At 43.1% G+C, this 20,708-nt stretch overlaps 7 protein-coding genes and 1 long non-coding RNA gene across 8 annotated transcripts; 2 read left to right on the forward strand and 6 right to left on the reverse strand.

Moving 5' to 3' along the window:
* Nucleotides 1-2,484: 2,484 nt before the first annotated feature.
* On the forward strand, nucleotides 2,485-3,493 carry LOC145712080 (uncharacterized). Its single transcript, XM_081789768.1, has 3 exons — nucleotides 2,485-3,145; nucleotides 3,191-3,352; nucleotides 3,465-3,493. The coding sequence occupies exons 1-3, from the start codon at nucleotides 2,485-2,487 to the stop codon at nucleotides 3,491-3,493; spliced, it is 852 nt and encodes a 283-aa protein (XP_081645894.1).
* A 607-nt stretch (nucleotides 3,494-4,100) lies between these two features.
* Nucleotides 4,101-4,472, forward strand: LOC145695967 (uncharacterized). The gene is made up of 2 exons (XR_014133786.1): nucleotides 4,101-4,286; nucleotides 4,332-4,472. It is a non-coding gene; the product is annotated as an uncharacterized LOC145695967 (long non-coding RNA).
* Nucleotides 4,473-4,476: 4 nt separating this feature from the next.
* Nucleotides 4,477-5,055, reverse strand: LOC145695966 (protein UXT-like). The gene has a single exon (XM_081773019.1). It carries the CDS (start codon nucleotides 5,029-5,031, stop codon nucleotides 4,495-4,497), a length of 537 nt encoding a protein of 178 aa, XP_081629145.1. The 5' UTR covers nucleotides 5,032-5,055; the 3' UTR covers nucleotides 4,477-4,494.
* An 11-nt stretch (nucleotides 5,056-5,066) lies between these two features.
* On the reverse strand, nucleotides 5,067-8,113 carry LOC145695965 (splicing factor 3B subunit 2-like). The gene is made up of 9 exons (XM_081773018.1): nucleotides 8,009-8,113; nucleotides 6,903-7,945; nucleotides 6,679-6,861; nucleotides 6,561-6,637; nucleotides 6,258-6,515; nucleotides 6,130-6,215; nucleotides 5,666-6,066; nucleotides 5,318-5,621; nucleotides 5,067-5,277 (listed from the first exon to the last, which is right to left on the reverse strand). The coding sequence occupies exons 1-9, from the start codon at nucleotides 8,110-8,112 to the stop codon at nucleotides 5,166-5,168; spliced, it is 2,568 nt and encodes an 855-aa protein (XP_081629144.1). The 5' UTR covers nucleotide 8,113; the 3' UTR covers nucleotides 5,067-5,165.
* Nucleotides 8,114-8,160: 47 nt separating this feature from the next.
* Nucleotides 8,161-9,819, reverse strand: LOC145712081 (suppressor of fused homolog). The gene is made up of 6 exons (XM_081789769.1): nucleotides 9,525-9,819; nucleotides 8,903-9,225; nucleotides 8,753-8,863; nucleotides 8,591-8,712; nucleotides 8,345-8,545; nucleotides 8,161-8,307 (listed from the first exon to the last, which is right to left on the reverse strand). Exons 1-6 carry the CDS (start codon nucleotides 9,776-9,778, stop codon nucleotides 8,242-8,244), a joined length of 1,077 nt encoding a protein of 358 aa, XP_081645895.1. The 5' UTR covers nucleotides 9,779-9,819; the 3' UTR covers nucleotides 8,161-8,241.
* Nucleotides 9,819-11,173, reverse strand: LOC145711733 (holocytochrome c-type synthase-like). The gene is made up of 5 exons (XM_081789426.1): nucleotides 11,005-11,173; nucleotides 10,673-10,962; nucleotides 10,461-10,634; nucleotides 10,145-10,416; nucleotides 9,819-10,099 (listed from the first exon to the last, which is right to left on the reverse strand). Exons 1-5 carry the CDS (start codon nucleotides 11,165-11,167, stop codon nucleotides 9,976-9,978), a joined length of 1,023 nt encoding a protein of 340 aa, XP_081645552.1. The 5' UTR covers nucleotides 11,168-11,173; the 3' UTR covers nucleotides 9,819-9,975.
* Nucleotides 11,174-11,197: 24 nt separating this feature from the next.
* Nucleotides 11,198-12,520, reverse strand: LOC145711744 (elongator complex protein 4-like). Its single transcript, XM_081789437.1, has 4 exons — nucleotides 12,124-12,520; nucleotides 11,757-11,942; nucleotides 11,394-11,708; nucleotides 11,198-11,350 (listed from the first exon to the last, which is right to left on the reverse strand). The coding sequence occupies exons 1-4, from the start codon at nucleotides 12,473-12,475 to the stop codon at nucleotides 11,211-11,213; spliced, it is 993 nt and encodes a 330-aa protein (XP_081645563.1). The 5' UTR covers nucleotides 12,476-12,520; the 3' UTR covers nucleotides 11,198-11,210.
* Nucleotides 12,521-12,613: 93 nt separating this feature from the next.
* On the reverse strand, nucleotides 12,614-19,428 carry LOC145695759 (protein argonaute-2-like). The gene is made up of 12 exons (XM_081772776.1): nucleotides 17,323-19,428; nucleotides 16,698-16,786; nucleotides 15,812-15,944; nucleotides 15,405-15,767; nucleotides 14,907-15,363; nucleotides 14,634-14,865; nucleotides 14,303-14,584; nucleotides 13,756-14,235; nucleotides 13,487-13,713; nucleotides 13,254-13,428; nucleotides 13,017-13,205; nucleotides 12,614-12,944 (listed from the first exon to the last, which is right to left on the reverse strand). Exons 3-12 carry the CDS (start codon nucleotides 15,942-15,944, stop codon nucleotides 12,825-12,827), a joined length of 2,658 nt encoding a protein of 885 aa, XP_081628902.1. The 5' UTR covers nucleotides 16,698-16,786; nucleotides 17,323-19,428; the 3' UTR covers nucleotides 12,614-12,824.
* Between the last annotated feature and the right edge of the window lie 1,280 nt (nucleotides 19,429-20,708).

Below are 20,708 nucleotides of genomic sequence, written 5' to 3' on the forward strand. Positions count from 1 at the left end.
TCAACTTTCTAAAAAGAATTTGAAGCATTATGAGAAAAACAATCGATCTTCAACATTATTGTCGAGTAAGTACCTTGGTATTGTAAGTGTTTCCTTCACTCACGCTGCAGCTTCTCACGATCTAAAAATCTAACGAGTACTCCTTCAGACGAGAACCGTACTCGTTCTTGCCCCTTGAGCGAAGTCCAACTCATCACTTGATTCTTGATCACCGAATTGACACCTCGGCGAGGCGCAGAGCACTTGAAAATCTTCCTCGAATCGACACCGCCCGGTCGCGATTTAAAAACAACTTAGACGATGCTTGATGCACTCGGAGACGAGTAAATCGATGTGAAAGCCTGCCATTTTGATAAGAATCATGGGATGTTTACCTTTCTTGATCGCGGCTGAGTTGTCAACTTCTCAAGATCGACTGGCTTCAAATCTGTATCTACGCAAATATAACGGCCAGCTCCGATCTGCAAATTATCAGTTCCTTGGAAAATACGAATCAAACATAAATTAACAATTTTCTTGAACAACCAAAAGAAGCAAAAATTACCAGTAGTGGTCTCATTTTTTAAGGGATCCCCCCATTTCCCGAACTTTGACCCGTATCTACTTTTTTCTGGTCTAACTTATGACTCAATATGCATATGCGAATGTTTAGATAGAAAGCTGATTCTACCAGAATATGTTCATTCAGAAACGAGCTTTTAAATGCGCTATTAATCATACTCATAACTTATGAGTTAAAAGCTATTAATCATATTCATAACTTATGAATAGCGCATTTAAAAGCTCGTTTCTGAATGAACATATTCTGGTCGAATCAGCTTTCTATCTTAGCATTTGCATCTGCATTAGAGGCCGTCAAAGTGATTAAAGTTGGCGAAAATGGCTATTTTTGACCATTTTCAAATCGTATCTACTTTTTTGGGGGCTTTTTAATCAACAATTTTTTGCTTCTATAGATAGCTCAAAGCCTAAACTTAATATTCTGGTAGAACCAGCATAAATTATGCTGCATAATTGGATGAGTGAAAAAAATTTTTTTAGTTGTAGAACTTTTTGGAGTCATTTTTGGCATTTTTTTGGTGGTTCAATGCTCTCTAGCGCCAACAAATGGCCGAAGATTCTAGTGCGGATATCATATTCATAATCAGGACATTCTAAGCTTTCGATCAACCCCTTATTTGTCCACTTTTGATAACGATGAAAAATTGAAAAAAATTGCGATTTTCACGCTAAGTACAAATTACATGCTATTTTCCAAATTTTGGAGGCCAAAATTTTTGGGATGCACTTATGTAGAGGGGTACTATAAATTATAGTCTATAATATATCAAAATGATCCTCAGAACACGAGGAATCTAATGATAGGCGAAAATGAGCTGTGCCAAAGTTTTGAAAAATCGGGGGTGATCCCTTTAATTAATAATTCATTTATGGTCATTTCTAAAGCTTTATTTATTCAATATCGATACTGTCGTATCTTCAGGCAGTTATGAATATGAGTGTTGGAAAGCCGCGCCAGCATCATCAAAGTATCAAGGTCATATCAAGCTCGCATTAAAAAATCGTTACCAACGCGTCGGAGACCTCCACGCGATGCTAGGTGAAATGAGTTTGGCCTTCATCACATTCGTGGTCGACAAAAGCGCGATCTTTTGCAATAAAAGATCAAAAACGAAGGTTCTTGAAAATAGAAATGTAGGTAGAAATAACAACGGTAAACGCCGGGGCAAAGAAGGAAGTTGCGAAAAACGATGGTGAGTACTATGAAAATATTGCGCGTAGAAAAAGTTTTTATAGGGTTCTTTTAACTTATAAAATTGCTCTTTCGTAACTTTAATATGAACCTTTTTCTGAGTTTAGAAGATTCTGAGAAGAGCTAGTCTTCAAAAAAGAAAACAAGCTGAGAAAGGAAGAATATTTCGCAACACGTTTTACCCCGGTAAAAAGGCATAATAGTGGCTCGTCAAAAATTTGGTTAATGTTGCACAGGCCGACGACTCGTTAGAAGGAATGGCGTTCGCTGTGGGAATGCGGTAAACGTTTGTCTCAGCGTAATAAAGTTACTGTCACGGACAATCGTCATGATCTGATTCCTCAAATGCTCGTGTACAGATGGACAAATTTCATCTTGAGATCATGAAATTTACAAAAAAGTTCATGGTCAATATCTTGTGAGAACGAACATCTGTCATCCCGTAGCGGATAAAGACCGTTACGTACCGTAAAATCGTGGATCTTAGTTTGAATCAGCCCATCTGAGTGTACGTTCGAAATGACACGTTCGATTAGAATCTTGAAAAAGTGTTGGTCAAAGATGAACGTTTATTATTTCCAACTTCACGGCTTAGAAAGAACATCTCGGTTTCGTTCAAATAATCCAGCGTCCATATCAAAATGTTACCACCAACAATTCCGACCAAAACCAACGTCATTGCCAATATAAAAGTCAAAGCGTCTGCATAAGAAAGAAGACGAAATAGAAATATGAAAATTCTAAGTGTTTTGTTGATTTCTACAAGTGCACAGGACTACGATTCATTGGCTGGCGCCCTTGGTGCAATATCTCTTGAAGATTTTGCGTTGCCAGATGAATTCGTTGGTGGAACCGACCTTGAGGAAGCAATTAATGAAGCTCTTGATGCCCTCGTTGTTGAAGCTGCTGAAAATGAGGTCGACGCAGAGATAAGGTATTTCGGAATAGCTTCCGCGACGACGACCGCCACAACGCGAGGAACAACAACAACAACTCAATCTCCGGGAAGCGGTTGCTTTAAATGCGATGCTATGTCGATGACTTTATGTGCCGTTTCTGGAGTGTTCGAAACGTGCGAAGGAGAAAGTAGTAGCTGCTTCATCGAAGTCCGAGAGGTTAATCCACAGCTGACCCAGCTCTGCACTGGCTGCAAGAATACACAGGCATGTTATAATTTACAACAAAGTAATTTTATAGGAACGTACCAACATCACCAATGCAAACCTCACTATGCTCAGCAGCAGGTTGGACGACGTCGGACAAACGAGCAGTCAGTTTGCCGACAGTGCTTTGATCAGTGCACCCTTACTGATGGAAAATGCTTTAGTGCGCACGACACTAATTTCGAGCAACCGAATGTGAACAACTTGACTCCTTCCGGTGGAACTCCTGGTAATTCAATTATCGGGATAAACTCTCAACGACGGTTATATTTAGGTAACAAATGGATTCAGTACGATTTCGCCGCTCAGAAAACAAATCTTATAGCTCGCAGTCACTTTGATAATCCCATTTCTGCGTATACTGGTTCAGAAGCAAACCCGATCGGACTCGGAATCCCAACTGGAGCGATGCATGATGAAACAAGTTCTATTAAGGGTAATGGTATACATCGGCGCGGCGCCGCTCGCTCGATCCGCGCTCCGCAAGAACCTATTTCTCACGAGGCCGTAAAATCTGAACGGATCGAGATTTTTCGAGATTTAAACAGATTCGGAATCCTCAAAGTCTCTTCTATAAACTGATCGAAAATTAAAACAATTTTCAAAGAGGAACAATGTGAAAAGTGCCAGTTTCCTTCAAATGACATTTTCTCCATAATTTCTCATCCAAATTTTTGAAAATTAGACTGTCTTGTAGAGAATCGTCAGCTCTACGATTCCTGTGTTTCAGATTTTGTTTTAAGCTTTCATTTATTTTACATCGCAATTTGTAAAGAGCGCAGCGGAGCGCGCCGCGAGAAATAGGAAGCGGAGAGGCGCGGGCGAGAATAACTCTCTTTTCAAAAGAGCGCACATAATTTTTGAAAGCCCAAATGAAAAATCTGAAACACAGGAATTGTAGAGCTGACGATTCTCTACAAGACAGTCAAATTTTCAAAAATTTGGATGAGAAATTATGGAGAAAATGTCATTTGAAGGAAACTGGCACTTTTCACATTGTTCCTCTTTGAAAATTGTTTTAATTTTCGATCAGTTTATAAAATAGACTTTGAGGATTCCGAATCTGTTTAAATCTCGAAAAAATCTCGATCCGTTCAGATTTTACGGCCTCGTGAGAAATAGGTTCTTGCGGAGCGCGGATCGAGCGAGCGGCGCCGCGCCGATGTATACCATTACCCTTAACATGAGGATGGATCCGTCTTTCCTTGACATAACTCAATGGAATCTCTACTTTGCGTCTTCGAATGCATCACCTAACGACGGTGTTCAACGCGGAAAAGATCACCCAAAAGCTCTTCCATTCGCGACCATGAATACTGACTATGAAAGCGTCGCGACTTCTCCAACAACTACTGGACGAGATCAAAGACGTAAGTTGCATTCTTTTCCTGCATGAAGTTCATTTCTGCTCTTAGATATGGTATACTGGGGTGTTCTTGGAGCCCCAAAGTCATGGTGGGAGTCTGATTTGAGGCAAATTCAAGCGGAAATACGATCTGGTGGAGCTGCAAAAGTTATGCAGTAAATACATGCGAAGAAGTTGCTTGCTTTTATACTGTTTCTATATGTCAAATAAATTTACTCCGAATGTTTTCCTTTTTCAGATTTTATTGCGGAGAACTTTGGCGAGTGAAAAGCGTTGAAGACAGATTGATGCTTAAAAGTTGAAGATATTTTTCTTTTTGCTTCGGGTTCTGCCGCCATCTGGTTGAGTTCGCGGACGCCTTCAAGCACGAACCTGACTTCCGCTTTTGCCTCGCAGATTTCTTCAGTGAGCGCGCTGACTTTCGCCTCGAGCAGTTCTTCTTTCTTCTTACAGTAGTCTCGTGCTTCAACTTGGGTCAGCTCAAGAAACACTCCGTGGCCTAAATTCACAGCAACTAGCTCACAGTTGTCGATTTCGGCGTCGCAGTAAAAGTTATTTCCCAAATCAGCCTTTGTTCTCATATTTCCTTTACGCCCAGTGGAGATGAATTTTTCCATCGTCTCGAATAACCGCCGATATTCAGATTGCTCTTCAATCACTTTGTCACGGTAGATCTGCAGCTTTCTGATCTTGGGACGGAGATTGAAATTGACATGCTTTTCGAAGGAGGTGATCTTTTCACTGCTCATGATCTAAAAGAAATATTTGAAATCAACAAAGAGAATTCTTAGTTTCTAAATGTATTTGAACCGAGGATAGAGTTCTAAGGGACAGGGCAGTAAACAAAGTTGAGCTGACATCAATTGCAAGTCTATAAATTTGTCTAGAATTTGAAGTCTTTATACTTCTTGGATTTCTGGTCGGAGTTGTCCTTGCCGGTTTGTTTTCTCTTTCGATCACGGGCGGTTTTGTTCAAGTGCTCCGCCATCATGTCACTTAAAAATGCTCAGGTATTTGCCTTTCTCCTAAATTTACCTCATATCTTCTCCGCCAGTGCCTCCACCACCGCCTCCAGAGGTCGCCGAGCGACTCTGGTACTTGGAGGCGAGCGCCGCAGGATCCAAGTCAAGATCTTCGGGGTTGATAGCGACTTCTCTGCCTTTAGCGGCCTTGAGATCGTAGACATGACCGGTACCCATCATGCCCTTGCCGACAGCCGCCTTCTTCTCCTCGAGAACTTGATAAAGCGGAGGAGGGTTGGACATATCGACAGCCTTTTGAGGCTTTCGCAGTTCCATCGGGGTGTCACTTCCGGCAGGAGGAGCCTCTGACGTGATTCCTTCAAGTTTTCATTATGCTGATGATTTTGACCAAAAGGCTTACCGCTGGGAGTCATGAGACCGTCAGCGATCTGAGAAGCAGGATTAGCTTGAGTAGGAACACCAGTTCCATCCTGGTCTCCCTCATCTTCAGATTCTTCCTCAGAGCCTTCGTCTGAGTCGGACTCGTCAGAATCGCTCTCCATCTCACCCCAGAGAGCTTCAGAAGGCTTCTCAGCTTCGTATCGAGTGTCGTCAACATCAACGCCGAAGACATCACCATACAAAGGTCTTCCTCGCTCGTCGACTGGTGGTTTTCCCCAACCGCCAGCGTGGTAGCCGAATGAGCAGCCTGAAGGAATGGGTGCGTTGAGACCGGGGATTTTAAGATTGGGGTAGCTAGGGGGAGGTCCGTATCGCTGCATGGCAATAAGCCATGGTGGGGGAACCTTATGCGCGTTATTGCCTGTTTGCGGTTAATAATTGAGCATAAAATTAACTTTTAGATGTAATTATTATCGACCGTTTCCTAGAGGCATTCCTAAAGCAGTTCGTAAATCATCCGTCAGCTCTCCGGGTTTCAACTCCCTCAAGCGCGTCTCATACTCTTTTCCCTTAATTGCACCGTTTATCATGCCACACTATGCGCTGAGTACCTCGTAGTAGATATCTCCATGGCGGGTCATCTTCGGTTTAGTCTGATACCTGAAGAAGGCATCGTGAAGCTTTTGGTAATCGATGTCGATTTTTCCGAGCTTTGGTCGAACTCGCTGTCGCATTTTTGTCTTCATCGATTGTTCGGCTTCTTTTTGTTGAAGCGCCTCTCTCATTTCCATGATTCCAGTCTTTTTGATAAACTCGGGGAGCTCGAATGGGGGCTTTTCGATACCACGCTTTCCGGAGAGATATTTTCGCTGAATCAAGTTGGGTGAACTTGTTCTAAATCGGATCTAGTTCACCTTGTAAGACCAATGACGTGGGACAGGGACGCTATTACGGCCAGATTTAAGGAGGACAAGAAGCTTCGGATCCATGGCTAAATGAAAAAGTTTAAAATGTTTTGGGATAATATCTTACAAGTAACATCGTGCATTTCAACAAGGTCAGGTCGTTCGACAATCTGCTTCAACTCGGCAACAGTCAGCCTTGATTGTTTCTTGAGCTTCTTCTTTGAGAGTTTTTCCTTATCATCACCCTTTTTGTCATCATCATCCGAGTCTTCCATCATGTTATCGTTCTCGGGGTCGACTGTTTGATAGCCTGAATATAAATTAGCTTCAAAAGAAGTCGTATTGAACCACCTGATTTCTTTTGCACTTCAGGCATCACCATCTCCGCTGCCCTAAACGCCTCGAAGACTCTTTTGAACTGAAGGCTAGATGGATCCAAATCCGGCTCCTCGGCAATGTAGTCAATTTCAAAGCCCTTATCTGTCTTCTTTTTCGCTTTATTCTTGTCATTTCCAGAGTCGTTACCAGTCTCATGACCTGAGTCATTTTCACTGCGCTTTTCCTCTTTTCTTCGCTTTTTCTTTAGCTTTTTACGTTGAGCTTTCGTAAGTCGCTTGCCGTTTTCATCGATTAGAGCTACTTTTGGCTTTTCAGGAGCTGGAGCAGTCAGTTGAACTCCAATTTTGACCTCTGGAGCTTCTTGCGTCCATCTAGATTTCTTTCTTCGTTCTTTCTTCGCCGCGCGCTCTTCTTCGACGATTTGAGCTTTATCACTGTCTACCTCCATCACTTCATCAGGAGTTTCGCCTTCGCCGCCAACAGGAGTCTCTGGCTCCATCGAGTCTTTTCCTTTGTTAGAGGCTTGATGAAGAACTTCTGACTTCATATTAGAAATGGCTTCTGCTACATCTTCTTCGGACATTCTTCGTTCTTCTTGAGTGGGTTGTTTATCTGCCTGCAGCTGCGAAATGTCCGGCTTGATGTCAAATACGGGGATACTAGATGGTGGAGCTTCTTGTTCTTTCTCAGGCTCTGGTTCTTTTTCTGGCTCATCTTCTGCGGGAGGCTCCTGGCTCGATGGCTTCTCTGACTTGAAAACAGGCAGTGATGCAGCAGTTTGCTCGGGTTCAGCTACAGGCTCTTCCACAGCTGCTGTTTCCGGCTCTGCCTCGGGTTCAGCCGGTAGTTCTTGGCTAGATGGCTTCTCCGTTTTGAAATCAGGCAATGAAGCTGTAGGTTCTTCAGCAACTGGTACCTCTTCCTCTTGCTCGCGCGCGGCTTCTTGGCTCGAGGTGACTTCTGACTTGAGGTCGAGAACGGGGGCTGCTTCTGATTCCACAGGTGCTTGCTCAGGAGCTTCATCGGCTTCTTGCGCATTCAGGAATTCAGTCAGTCTGCAGATAAGTAATTAGTGGAGGCCCACTGTGGAATTTTATTTAGAGAAACCCTCTTCTTACCTTTCTTGGAGATCAGCCTTCTTGCCTTTTTGGTCAAGCCCATGTGTCTTACAGAGTTCTTTTAGGTCCACAACCCGAAGTCCCTGGAGATCGGGGTGAACCATTCTTAACAAATTTGCATTTTTATCACGTTGAATTTATATTAGGTCATTATTGAAGGCAAATGTGGCACAACGATGAAAAATGAAGAAAATCTGGAATGCAGAAAAGCGGATTAGGTAAATAAAAAGAAGTTATAAATCATCAACGACTTCAATGACGATGCCTTCAGATGAGAAGTCCAGCTGTTCAGAAGATGACTAGAAAAAATAGAGAGTGATCTTGGAAAAACCCTACCAGTGTCGTGGGAAGATATCTCATAAAATCTTGCAGCAATTCTAAGCTTATAAAGAGCTGTAACAGCTGACCCATCACGGATATTCTCCGACGTTTCGTGACTGCTTCGATCTTCGAGCCTTCAGGGACAAACGAGATCGCAAAGTCTTCGTTCATTTTGATTGTGAAGTGCCTTTTATATTTGAGTCTTCCATGAATCGCCTAGTGAAACCATTGATACAAAGCGAGTTTGAAACTCCTGTTTACCCTTTTGAAAAGCTCGAAGGTTCTATGCGTAAACTTGATCAAGGCTACGCGTCGTCGAATTCCTTCCTGGTCTCTGAAATCATCGAATTCCCATGAGCATTTTGATGATACGCATGCAGAATCTGAACCAGCTGATAATTTATAGTCCATTGAGAGAACTACCTGATCCAAATTCATTTTGCCGCCTTTGTATTTCTGGAATGAGGTCTGGATGAAGGTCGAAAATCGTCTCCCCTCGTCGGGGATCGATGATGAAGAGGTTTTTATCTGTTTCTAATCGAACATAGCTATCAGAAAACATTCAAAACGTACCTAACAAAAGATCGGAAAACTGTGCACCGCTCCAATTGTTCGCTGCATTCCACTCATTGTCTGCCAGGCCTACAAGCTGCACAAACGAGACTTGTCCCATCGTCGAGGTCATCTTTTCTATGCTAAGGTCTTCAACCGCAAGAAAATGGCGAATAAAGGAGTTGTTTTCAATGGGCATGTGATTTGGTATGTTATCGCCAGGAAGAATACGATTCCCGCTTTCGAAAATGTAGCGTGCAAGTTTATGAAGTATCGTTGTTGGCCAGACAGGTATATGTGGACTTTGTTTACGCACCATTATGGCTAATTCTATTCCAAAGCCTTACAAAGAGTTCAGTTAGTAATCTTTATTTATTGCAAGATTTGTGAACAGTTTCCTGATAATGGCCATTTGTGAACAAAAATTCATTTTGTAAATAAAAAGGAGTTTTTGGGGGAAAATGCTAGCATGTGACTTTTATAATAATGTTTCATTTTATATTTGACTTACGAACCAATGAAAGTTGCTTTTATGCAAAAAACCAGCTTACTAGCACCAAAAACAGTATCATCTGATCTGATGTTATCACCAACACCTTGCTAAAAAGTACCCTAATGCAAGGTGCAATAAATCGAACTCCACCCTGATAAATCATGATCTTCATAAACCGGAAAGTTGACCCTTCCATCTCCAAAGAGATCAGACAAGCCCGCCGTTACAAAATGCCAGTACTCGCCTAGCTCTCGGTGATTGATTGAGTAGACATAAATGTAGTCAATCGCTTCATTTCCGCCCATCCAATGAGGAATTCCCCATCTTGGAATGATCTGGGGATCTGGATGATTTGCGAAACTCTTTGTCAAGTGAGCCTCGAGTTCTCGAAGACCAGAACTCATTAGCCTGTATTTCTACAATGAAAAAAAATAAGCAGCTGAATATCTGTATTTTTCTATACACAAAAAAGGGCCAGGCTTGATTATCCCAGCAATAAATAGTAAGGAGGTGTAGTACAGTAACTGAAGCATGTTTCATTGAAATTTAATTATTCTAGAGTTGATGGAGAAGCTCATGGACACAGGGAGGCGTTAGAATTTTATGCTTCTTTCTTCGGTGGAAGGCGGCCAATTGGTAGCTGTCCGGTTTTAGCTTTTTGCTGAATCTGTTCGTCAAGGGACAAAAAATCACCAGCTTCATATTGTACAGGAGTTTTCACTTGACTTAACATGACTGTAGATATTCGCACTACTGTATTTATACCCTACCTCGAGAAGTAATCCGATATCTTATTAGTTACAGGTCTAAAAAAGGAACACATTTCGCCCAAATCGATACTATTCGTCCAGATAAAAGTCTTTGTTCGATCTAAGACCGCCTCAGTGTTTAGTCGCAAGTTGAACCAGTTGAGAGGATTGTCGAAGCCCGTCGTTTTTCTGATCTCGGACCAGTTCGTCATTTTCGGTCGAACATCAAGGAGGGAAAAGTTGAAGTCATCGTCGACATCGCCGCCGTCATAGTAGTCGATCACATAGGTTGCCTGAAAATGAAGTATAGAGTGACTTATTTGATGTTTTGACTCACGTATTGGCCACATCTGTTAACAATCCAGTCGTGTCGATCATATGGAAGAGGGTATCCAAAGAGTTTATGTCGGATTTTTGCTCGAAGAGAGAATTCCTTCGCTTTTCCTCCGAATCGCACCAGTCTTGGTCCTTCTGGACAAGTGTGTGCATGGAATGCTTCCCATTTCAATACCTAAAAACATTAGACTTTGGCTTTGGACTTGGAACAACCTCTTGCCAAGCAAGCTCGTTATTTTTATTGTGAATCTTGATGATCGCATTCATTTGAGCTGGATCAGGATCTTCGTCCTTCCATCGCCAACCCTTTCGAATCATCGCATTCCAGAACATCTGCTCAGAGGGATAGAGCCACGTTCCGTCCGTGCCGTCTTTTGGGATCGAGCTCGACTGACGCTCGGTTGAGAGTTGGAATGGCTGATCCGGCGATGGCTTTTGATTTGGAGGGGGCATCATGTTTCGAGGATCAATATCAGATTCGGGGAGTTTCACTGGGTTAATTCCTACGAGCACAATTGGTTCTTGAATATTAGTGAGTTACTAACCTGAGGGACATTCGGAATCACTGCTTCCGCCAAATCCAAGGGGGCATTCCGACTTTTCCTCCTGCTTTGGCGAACTGCCATACCCGAGCGGGCATTCTGACTGACCACCACCTTGTGTGGATTTTTCAAAGTCCTCAAATGTCTTGTTAGCCGGATCGGCCATTCTAAAACAGAAATCGTCAATCTTTTTTGAAGAAGTTATTTTTCTAAAAATCACAAGAGCCTCCACCGCAACAGCCCGAATTACTAGATTCACTTGGCATCGAACTACAGGCTGATTGATAAGAATTATCTTCTCCGTCGCGCGTTTTTCCTTCGTCAAAGTCAGGGGGTAAATGAAGGGGCTCTATAAAAACTTATCATTACTTAGAAAAACGCTCAAATCTGACCTATCGTGAACTTCTTTCTTTTCAATTTGAAGCCGAAAGTCGCGACCGACTGCTGAAAGGGTTTCAGTCCAACTTGTACCATCTTTTTCACTTCTATCGTTCCGTCAAACTGCGATTTGAACTGGCTTTCTTTGACCAAAAAGTTCTCAAGCTCGTACTGAGCGTCAGAAAACCTACAGACTGTCTCTGCCACACATCTCTGGGTAGTGAGTAGAAATGTGTGGTTTGCAGGCGATTTGGACGCAGATAAGAGTCGGATTTTGAGCAGTAATTTTGATAAATTGCTTCCTTGGGGATAGCACATTCCTCCAAAGTCTTAATAAAAAGGCGTTACGTTACATAACGCCAGAGCTTATCACTTACCAAGAAAGCAAACTCTCCAGACGGAACTACTGTCATCCTTGATTCTCTCTAGCCCTTGAATGATTCTCTCGTGAAAGTGTTCTTTGGACGAACTGTCCTCAGGGTCGATGATAGTTACACAATTCGATATGCTCTCGAAATTTCTGGAAGTAGAGACGTCATACAAGTGTCCAAATCGATTCGTCCCTGAAAATGTACCGGTGAAAGCAGACTCAAATCCGGGGTTACGCCGCCACTAAGGCCCTCCAAGCTTGTGATTGGTCGATGGAAAAAAGATGTCACAGGGGGTAGAGACATGTTTTAAATCCCGGGTAAAGGCTTGCTTTCACCGGTATTTGATAGTGGTCCTTTCTCAGAGCATTTTTACCAGGTATTTGTTGCATTCCAACACGTCCCATCGGTTGCTTTTGATATGCCCATGCGATCTTCAATTGTTCTTCGTTTTGTCTTTTTCCCGGGACATTTGCCTTTTCCTGTGAGTCCGTCGATTCTGGAATCTCCTTTGAAAGAGCATTCGCTCCTCTTCCGATGAGGAGGATCTTGTGTTCACTTTCAAGTCCTTCTGCGCAGAAAAACTTCGCAAACAGCTTCCAATATACAGTTGGATCATCTTGGACGACACTCAAGACGTAACCAAGAGGGATGCCTCCGCCAAGAAGTTGGGTGTCCATGGAAGGGATCCCGCTCGATATACAGTTCACAAGATGATGAGGGCTCATCCGTACCCCCTTTGGAGGACGTTTTTGACCTGCTTTCACAAATGGCATTCTAGCAATTTTCAAAGTTGACTTCGGCAGATGCAAGTAAAAAGACAATACAAGATCGTATAATTCAAGAACGAATTATATTGACAAGTATTTTTGATTTTTCAATTAGTTTATTTAATAGAATAAAATAGTTAAACAATGTATTTCCGTCAGTTGAATTGAACAAATTTGGTAAACGAGATTGGGGTGAAGAGTACTAGAGCGAAAATTTTCCAATGAAGGGGTAAGGTTATCTACAAGGGCAGGGTCAGGATGGCAATGAAGGGTGCTTGACGGATGTTTCGAAAGACTGTCTGGTTCTTCAGACGAAGAACATGTCGCCGACTTCTTTAGTAATTGCAAGAGTCAGCGACTCGATGTCGCTTTCGTAGGAACGGCCAGAGTCCATCGAGTTGACGGATCCAGCGTCAGAGCCAATTCCCTAAAAACAAGTTAATCATTTGTGTAATTTTCAGAATGAGGTAAGAATAAGATTCATGAAATATGAACTTACGCGGCTCTGAAGGTATCGGGAGACTCGGTCGCCCATCAACTCAGCGTAGAGGCAGGGGATGGGAATGGAAACGGTGCGAGTGCATCGAGCGTAAGCGTGGCACAGATGGTAGGTCATCATCTGCAAGTTATCGGCGTCCAGATTGTTTTCATCGTGTAACAACGTGTAGTGCACGGGTCGGCTAGTACCCTGAAGAAAAAGTTAAATTCTAGTTCGCTGCTCGTGCGAGTAATTTACCTGGATGCCCTGGGAGGCGTTGAGGTACCAGTCGCAAAGCGACTTGGAGGTAACCACGGTGTCGACCACTGTTCCAGATGGAACGTTGCCACTCTTGCCGATCTGATCAGCTTGATTTTGGGCAAACATGCGGGTGTGTGTTCGCTTGTTCACGACAATAACGGTAAGCTTGGGGCTATAAGAAGAATTAGTTTCGGTGAAAGACCTTCTCTGAAAGAGTGAAGTGGATTTACCTGTAGCCTCCTGGGAGTGCAGCAAAGGCGGCTTTCATCTGCTCAACCTCGAGCTTGGCAACAGCCTGGAGTTCGCCTTCAGAAGCACCATTGCGGTAGACGATGATTCGTTCGGGCTTTTTGCCGTTGGCGCGCTTGTAGAAACCCTTCAAGCCTTCAAGGAAAAGCTCCTTGATTCCGGTGGCGAGGGTGAATCGGGAACGCTGGAGACGTTTTCCAGTGAAATACTAAAATTAATAATAATAACTTTAAATTAAATTTAGGTTAACCTTAGTTCCAGAAGCATCACATGAGAAGGATGCCGTAACAATTGAAGGATTGCGAGATCCTGGAGCCGGGTGGCTGAAAGAGAGTCCAACGACCATGCACGGCTTCGTGAACATTTGGATTCGATTCTCGATCTTAGTGTTAGTTCCGCCCAATTTGGTGTTGATCTTCTGGAGAAGATTACCGTAGAACATGCCGTTAGCACGCTCGACGTTTCTTGCCTGGACGCACTGAGTGACGATTCCCCACTGAAGCTCCGCCTTCTCCTTGATCATGGAGTAAATCTGGGAGTCTCGTCGGGGCATGATGACCAGCGCGAATCGGACGTTGTTGTTTTGGCAAAGCTGGAAATAGCGAGCCATGTCTTCGTCGTTGTTGGCGTTTAGGATTCGTTCCGGTGGAGAGGCGCGCATGCCTTCGAAGCCAGCGGCTTTGCAGAGACCATTGGCGAAGTCGCCGATCTGGCGCTGGTCCATACGCGACTAAATTTTGGTTATTCCGTTGAAGAATTAATTGATTTAGAGAACTTTCGACAAATTGAAAACTTACCTGGAAAGCAATGACGACCCACTTCTCGATCGCGGCTGCATTGAAAAATCGCTCACGTCGGGCATCCCAGGCTCCTTGGTTGGCACGCACGGTCTTTCTGTTCCCATAGATGAGCGCTGGGGCGTCCAAAACGCGACCGTTGAGCTCCTCCATCTTGGCGGAAACCTTGGCTCCGTAGAGTTCACCCATTGGTGAGAGTTCCTTGATGGCACGTTGCGCCATTTCGTCAATGATCTTCTGTTTTTTCGGGGCGGGGTCGGCGATGGCCCGAATCATGTTGGACTAAATTGCAAATTATAACTCTAGTTTCTGTAAACGATTGTTTATTTACCTGCATGATTTCATCCACTTGGCCTCGATGAGGTTGTCGCGGCGCAACTCGCATGAGTTCGAGCGGGAAGTACTTTACGTTCTTTCCAGTGCCAACCTGGATCATTGGAGCCGATGGGAATCGAAGCCTCTTCTTGTATTTCTGGACATAGTAGTCCGCGATGTTGACGGTGCGACCGTTTTCGTTGACGAAGGTTTCTCGGTCGGCGCCGTTTCGCGAAAGCGTGGTGCACCTAAAAAAGATTAAAACAAATCAAAAGAAAATCTATATTACCGGTAATCACGGTCGCGGTTTTTCAGGTGCTCGGGGATAAATCGAAGCTTGCCGAGATACTTCTCGAGTTGCTTGCGGCGTCCATCGTTCCAGAATCGTGGGTCCGCCATCTCACGCTCACCACCGCGTGGTTTGAAGACTTCCATGGCGACTTCGGTTCCAAGCTGCTCCTTGACGAAGGCCTTGGCGGCGGCGTCAATATTGAGCGCAAGGGTTCCACCGGAGTTGCCGTCGATCGCCTTGAGGCTCTGATGGTAGCCGAACCAGACCTCTCGTCCACCTCCAATATCGCGACGATTGGGTTGATTGGCAGGGAAGAAAGATCGTCCGACAGTGACGGTATCGGTCGAGGCGCGGTGGCGGAATACGATGTCGAAGGCCTGAATGGCATCTTGCTTCAAATCGACCATGTTGCCGTTAAGGTAGGCATTGATGTCGTTCGACAAGTGCATATTCACTAGAATCAATCATCATAAGGAAGCGCTTGTACTATTTTACCTCGTCGAAGAGTGACGGTGAAATCTCGCTTGCGAGTTCCCCGGGGCGCGTACTGGAATCTAATTGTTTGTCCAGCGTCGCCACTCTCGTTCGCCAGGATACCTTGCTTCTCCAAGTAGAAAAGAGAGCTCTGACCATCGTAGGGCAGCATGGCGTGGTGCGCAGGGAACTTCTCCCTCAGGAAAGCGGCCATAAACAGGCGCTTTTCGTCGCTCTTCTTGACGGACTCTTTGCCGAGGACGCAGTTATCCTCCTGGATATGCACGTCAAGTTGGATGATGCGCATGTTGGGCGCGACTTTTGTCCGGTAGAAGTTCGAGCGGAGAGCGATTTTACGACCGGCTTTTCCAGGAGCCTTCCCCACTGAAGAAAAGTATGAGTTTAACAGAGAAATAATAAGGACTTACTTGGAAGCTCGACGTCAGCAATTCGGGTGAGTTGCTCTCGCATTTCACGAGCATCTCGATCCATTTGCTCGAACGGGTTCGAGCTACCGGAGCTTGGGTGCGACCGGGAGTCGCCAGATCCTGAGGTTGACATCTAAAGTTTACGATCAGTATAGAAAAATTCCAGAAAAGCAAGAAGATCAATGATGATTTCAAAAAACTTTTTGTGGGGCCGGAAATCGTAAAAAATCTGTAAGTGCAGTTTTCTTCAGCTCGCCGAGACGAGTCGAATGATGGGTCTAACTCCTGATAACTGTCAGGATTTACCGGTTTACCGGCTGGTTACCGGAAAATACGTTGTCAGCTGCCGTTTTTGTTCTAGAAGTGGTAAACAGATGATTGACCCAGGAAATTGTTCCTTATAGTCGGTTCTACTCTAGGCTCAAAGATGAGGCTCGTATCAATACTCTGAAGAGAGTTATCACTAAAACAGTAAATTTTACATGCATTTTGTTGTTGCTGCACGTTCCTGATTTTTGTCCCATTTCTGCCATAAATAGTATTTTAGTGATAACTCTCTTCAGAGTATAGATACGAGCCTCATCTTTGAGCCTAGAGTAGAACCGACTATAAGGAACAATTTCCTGGGTCAATCATCTGTTTACCACTTCTAGAACAAAAACGGCAGCTGACAACGTATTTTCCGGTAACCAGCCGGTAAACCGGTAAATCCTGACAGTTATCAGGAGTTAGACCCATCATTCGACTCGTCTCGGCGAGCTGAATAAAACTGCACTTACAGATTTTTACGATTTCCGGCCCCACAAAAGTTTTTTGAAATCATCAATGGTACCTGATGGTCAAATCCCTAATCAGACCCTTGTATAGTTCAATCTCTATTACTTACGATTGAAGTTGAGGTGGTTTTCTTGCTTCGATGAAGGGCGTTTCCAAAACTCTTTTCAAGTAATCGTGGAAAAGCTTTTTCCTCGACGTCTGAAAAGAGTGAAATTATCAACTGCCGATTAGTCTTATATAGATAATTTTTTGAACTTCAGGAAGGCTCGTGAAAATAGCCGATTATCATGGCTTATCAAAAAGGGTTCAAGCATGTCACAAACAGTCACAAATTATGATCATTTTTTCATCCTCAAGAAGATTTCTCTCGTGATGGTTTTGATGATTAGGGAGTCAAAAAATATGGAGACATTAAAAATCAAAAATGACAATAAGCCAATCGGAAGGGGAAAATGATACGGAGGCGGTTTTCAAAAAATTGACGTATTCACGTGCATCTCAGATATCTCTAGATATTTGAGGGCGTCGGCCCCGCTTGGAGAAAATCTATCGGTGTTCTCGATTTCGCGAAAGAAATAATTTGTATCTTGAAATTTTGCTTGCCCGTGAACACGGAGGAGAAAAATAAGCTGGGGGATAAAAACTGATCTCTCGACTTTTGAAACTGTCTCGCTTTATCTCTCTTTTCGCTTCCTATCTTTCTGAATTTTACGCATTTTTACTCTCGCACTTACCTTTGAAAAACAAAGTCTGTTCGAGAGAAAAAGTGCGACGGGGTTTAAAGCGCTTTTCCCTTTTTTCTAATTTCAAAAAGGGAAAATGAATCAGGCTCTCTCGCGCGCCGCGGGTTGGAATATGCCGCGCGAAAACGAGGTCACGTGGAATTGTCGCCTGGAAAAGCAAATTGAACTGAATCGATTGTTCGAAATTGCAAGTTTTCACATGGCTAAAAATAACTCTCGGTGGGTCGCTGTAAAAATTTGATGGGAAACCATGGGAACTAACTGTATCTGCCAGTATAACAACTAAATTGGCTGATCGATGCGGATCTAACTGATAGAAAAATTTTCTGAACAAGTGAGAATTCTGCGCAATAAGTTCGTTTTTCAGATGATAACCGATCGAGTTTGCGCGATTTTTGATGGTAGAAAGATTTCGTTACTGAATTAGGTTTAAAGATGACTTCGATGATCATCAAAAGTCAAATTCTAATTCCAAAACTGAAGCAAGGATGGAGTATGCAGCCTTTATGTGTCTATCCTCAAGGGCAAATTGACACTCTTGCGTAAATTTTACAGTCTCCTTCACGGGCTGAGCGTGCAATTAAAAGGGAAAACTGATGCCACTCGCCGCAGGGCAAAAACTAAACTAACATGATGAAATTAGTCGAAACTGACTCAGTTCGTATTCCTCGGGGAAGTTTTAAACGAGATGCCCCTAGAAACTTCTACAGGAGTTCTACGCTTTTGAGACAAGAACAGGACAGTCCAAAAATCCAAAGATCAAAACGCACAAAAGTAAGACCATCACCAAACACAGGATATCGCTACGAAATTATATCTTCATGCACAGAGTGAAATTGCAAATGAATAATTAAAGATATAAATATACTCAATCAAAGGTTAAAATATTACTCGTTATCACCAGTGTTACAAATTAATATTAATTCACAATAAAAGATATTTTTCTTATCAAAAAGAACAGACATTTTAGGCACTCAAAAGACAGACAGTCCGACAAAATAGAGGATGATTGCAGATTCGCAGAATTTTATTGTTTTTTTTGTATTTTTGAAAGTATTTCAAGAAGAATGATTCGTGTTCGAATGCTCCACAGCAGCACCACCCTCTGGCTGGATTTTTTAAATTTTCGTTTTTCTTTTGAAGACTGATATTTTTTGATATCTGATGAATATTTGCTTGTTTTAGCAGGTAAACCCTTTCGCGCTTATTTGCCGACTTTTTGGTCGAAAATGAAACCAAGGAAGAAAATCCTTCATTTCATGCCAAAGAATTGGTCAAAAAGCAAAAATAAGTTAGATTTGAATTTGAACTTTTCGAAAACTAATTCTTCCGCCACTAGGTAGTGCTGGAGAGCGTCCGGCAAGGTTACATTGCCACCATCATCGTCACTTGTGGGCGCATAAAGGCCACATGTTCTACAGGGCCCCGCGTACGTAACTCACATTTGTTTTATGACATTTGTAAAGAGGGTTGAAGTTAAGGTTAGTCGGAGAAGAGGAAGGAGCATAAATAGACGAGAATAAATTATAAAAAACATATACTGCGCCCACAAAAATGGCGATGATGGCAATTTTGTCAACTCACTGTCACGAGATAGCCACAGACAAATTGGTATCCTTAGGAGTTCCTAAGGATATGGTTTCGTTTATGGGGAAAACGTGCTTGAACTTGGACAGTTTTGTGGATTGGAAGCTGGGTCGGTTTTTTCTATTTCTTTTTTTTTCGCAAAATTTATGACGAAAAGCCACATGTGGATCTTATAATGAAATATTGCTCTTATGTTGCCTCTCTCATTTTACAATAATTACTGTAAGAAGAGGCGTTATAATAAATAAGAAGTAAGCAAGGGATCAGACAGTGCACCACTACAGAAAAAGGCAAACTACAGTTCTCCGCAGTTCACGAAAAAAAGTAATAAGATCATGAATAAGTTCATACATAATAATAGCACCGGTTAAACAGTTACAGAGGAATTAAGGTAGGCAACAATTCCTCCACATGTGGTCATTTCCGCTAAAATCGCTGGATGAAAAAAGAAAATCGAGAATTTCAGAGTTGAATTGTAGTTATTCTGGAGATTTTTAGGGGAATTTTACTGCTCCCCGTGCTCGGACATTCGAGGAAGAAGGGCCACATTGTTCGAATTGGCGCGTGGTCGGCGGGGGAAGCGGTGGATGCGCTCGTGTTTCGATAGATGATCGCTAGAAAGAGTGATGAAAAGGTGATGCTTGTTGCAGAGTTGTGAAAGAGCAAAAAAGGGCGTTGCTTCGTCAAAAAACATGTTTAGACACTAACTACCTTGAGGTATTCAATGATAACCTCAATACCATCTGTTAGACTCTCATTTTTACGTTATTTATTCATTAATTTTTCAACCGGAGCGGATGAATTATATTGCCGTACTACGGAAGCACTCTGATCCATCTCAACAAGCGCAACCACAAATATTGATGACTTACCTTCGCGAAAATCTCTTTTCGCAAAATCGACAAGCGTACGGTTTGATGCCCTCGTGTGCTCTTCTGTGTCTGCTCAATTCGTCGGATCTGCTGAATTTCCATTCGCATCCGGGCCAGTTGCAAGCGTATGGTTTCTCGCCTGTATGTCGTCTGAATGAAGAGGGTGATTTTCCAGGCCTAACAAAAGGGGATAACCTGATGTGAGCTTTTAAATGACTGCTCTTGGTGTAGCTCTTGTCGCAACCTGGGAAGGTACAGACATGATTTCTCGGAAGATTGGGCGGTGAGCGTTTTCGCTTGTCGATTTGATCGATTGTGATGGACTGGTTGTTGTAGTCGTTGTTTCTGACAACTCGATCGTCGTCTGGGTAGATTCTTATTGAGGTACCGTTGATGTCTGTTCCTGTTCGCGGCTCTTGCTGAAAAAGAATTGTTAATTCACGACGACGGTTCTTATCATGGTCGTCTTTTACTACTACGGTCCTTATAAAACTACGATAAGAGCCACTAGTGACCTTATTGAGCACTGGCAGGCTCGAGAGCTACAGTGTTCAGATTCTGTCACGCTCTGAGATTCGATATTTACGGGAAAGATACGACCAAATCCGCAAATTTGAGCGGGGCTAATATTTGCGCTACACTTCGGTACTCTATCGGCTGTTTTGATGGAGGCTTGTTTGACGAGATTAACAATATCGGGGTCAGCTATCACAAAAACATCACAAACTGATTTGATGATAGACTAACAATGAGAATACGCTCGTATTCCGAGGAATTCTTGAGCAGTCTCAACATATAAAAAAGTTCGACTTGGCGAAAAGACAAGGTTCAAGAGCACTTGAGTAAGTAGTGGTTTATGAGCACGTGAGGTTGTATCGTGAATTGATTCAATTTATCGATACCATAAAAATCATCATT

This window comes from Oikopleura dioica, chromosome 1, assembly GCF_907165135.1.
Source record: "Oikopleura dioica chromosome 1, OKI2018_I68_1.0, whole genome shotgun sequence".
Classification (NCBI taxonomy): domain Eukaryota; kingdom Metazoa; phylum Chordata; class Appendicularia; order Copelata; family Oikopleuridae; genus Oikopleura; species Oikopleura dioica.

Coding starts and splice junctions, on each gene's coding strand:
- LOC145712080 (XM_081789768.1), top strand. CDS start 2,485: ATGAAAATTCTAAGTGTTTTGTTGATTTCTACAAGTGCACAGGACTAC. Junction 3,146..3,190: donor TCCTTCCGGTGGAACTCCTG/GTAATTCAATTA, acceptor GGTTATATTTAG/GTAACAAATGGATTCAGTAC. Junction 3,353..3,464: donor TGAAACAAGTTCTATTAAGG/GTAATGGTATAC, acceptor AGATTTAAACAG/ATTCGGAATCCTCAAAGTCT.
- LOC145695966 (XM_081773019.1), bottom strand. CDS start 5,031: ATGAGCAGTGAAAAGATCACCTCCTTCGAAAAGCATGTCAATTTCAAT.
- LOC145695965 (XM_081773018.1), bottom strand. CDS start 8,112: ATGGTTCACCCCGATCTCCAGGGACTTCGGGTTGTGGACCTAAAAGAA. Junction 6,216..6,257: donor ATGGAGATATCTACTACGAG/GTACTCAGCGCA, acceptor GGTGCAATTAAG/GGAAAAGAGTATGAGACGCG. Junction 6,067..6,129: donor GCTTTAGGAATGCCTCTAGG/AAACGGTCGATA, acceptor ACCGCAAACAGG/CAATAACGCGCATAAGGTTC.
- LOC145712081 (XM_081789769.1), bottom strand. CDS start 9,778: ATGAGTTCTGGTCTTCGAGAACTCGAGGCTCACTTGACAAAGAGTTTC. Junction 8,864..8,902: donor GTTTTCCGATCTTTTGTTAG/GTACGTTTTGAA, acceptor ATGTTCGATTAG/AAACAGATAAAAACCTCTTC. Junction 8,308..8,344: donor GATATCTTCCCACGACACTG/GTAGGGTTTTTC, acceptor TATTTTTTCTAG/TCATCTTCTGAACAGCTGGA.
- LOC145711733 (XM_081789426.1), bottom strand. CDS start 11,167: ATGGCCGATCCGGCTAACAAGACATTTGAGGACTTTGAAAAATCCACA. Junction 10,417..10,460: donor TTAACAGATGTGGCCAATAC/GTGAGTCAAAAC, acceptor CTTCATTTTCAG/GCAACCTATGTGATCGACTA. Junction 10,100..10,144: donor ATATCGGATTACTTCTCGAG/GTAGGGTATAAA, acceptor AGTCATGTTAAG/TCAAGTGAAAACTCCTGTAC.
- LOC145711744 (XM_081789437.1), bottom strand. CDS start 12,475: ATGAGCCCTCATCATCTTGTGAACTGTATATCGAGCGGGATCCCTTCC. Junction 11,709..11,756: donor CTGGAGAGTTTGCTTTCTTG/GTAAGTGATAAG, acceptor CTTTTTATTAAG/ACTTTGGAGGAATGTGCTAT. Junction 11,351..11,393: donor AAGAAAGAAGTTCACGATAG/GTCAGATTTGAG, acceptor AAGTTTTTATAG/AGCCCCTTCATTTACCCCCT.
- LOC145695759 (XM_081772776.1), bottom strand. CDS start 15,944: ATGTCAACCTCAGGATCTGGCGACTCCCGGTCGCACCCAAGCTCCGGT. Junction 15,768..15,811: donor TGCTGACGTCGAGCTTCCAA/GTAAGTCCTTAT, acceptor ACTTTTCTTCAG/TGGGGAAGGCTCCTGGAAAA. Junction 12,945..13,016: donor CCCGATACCTTCAGAGCCGC/GTAAGTTCATAT, acceptor ACTTGTTTTTAG/GGAATTGGCTCTGACGCTGG.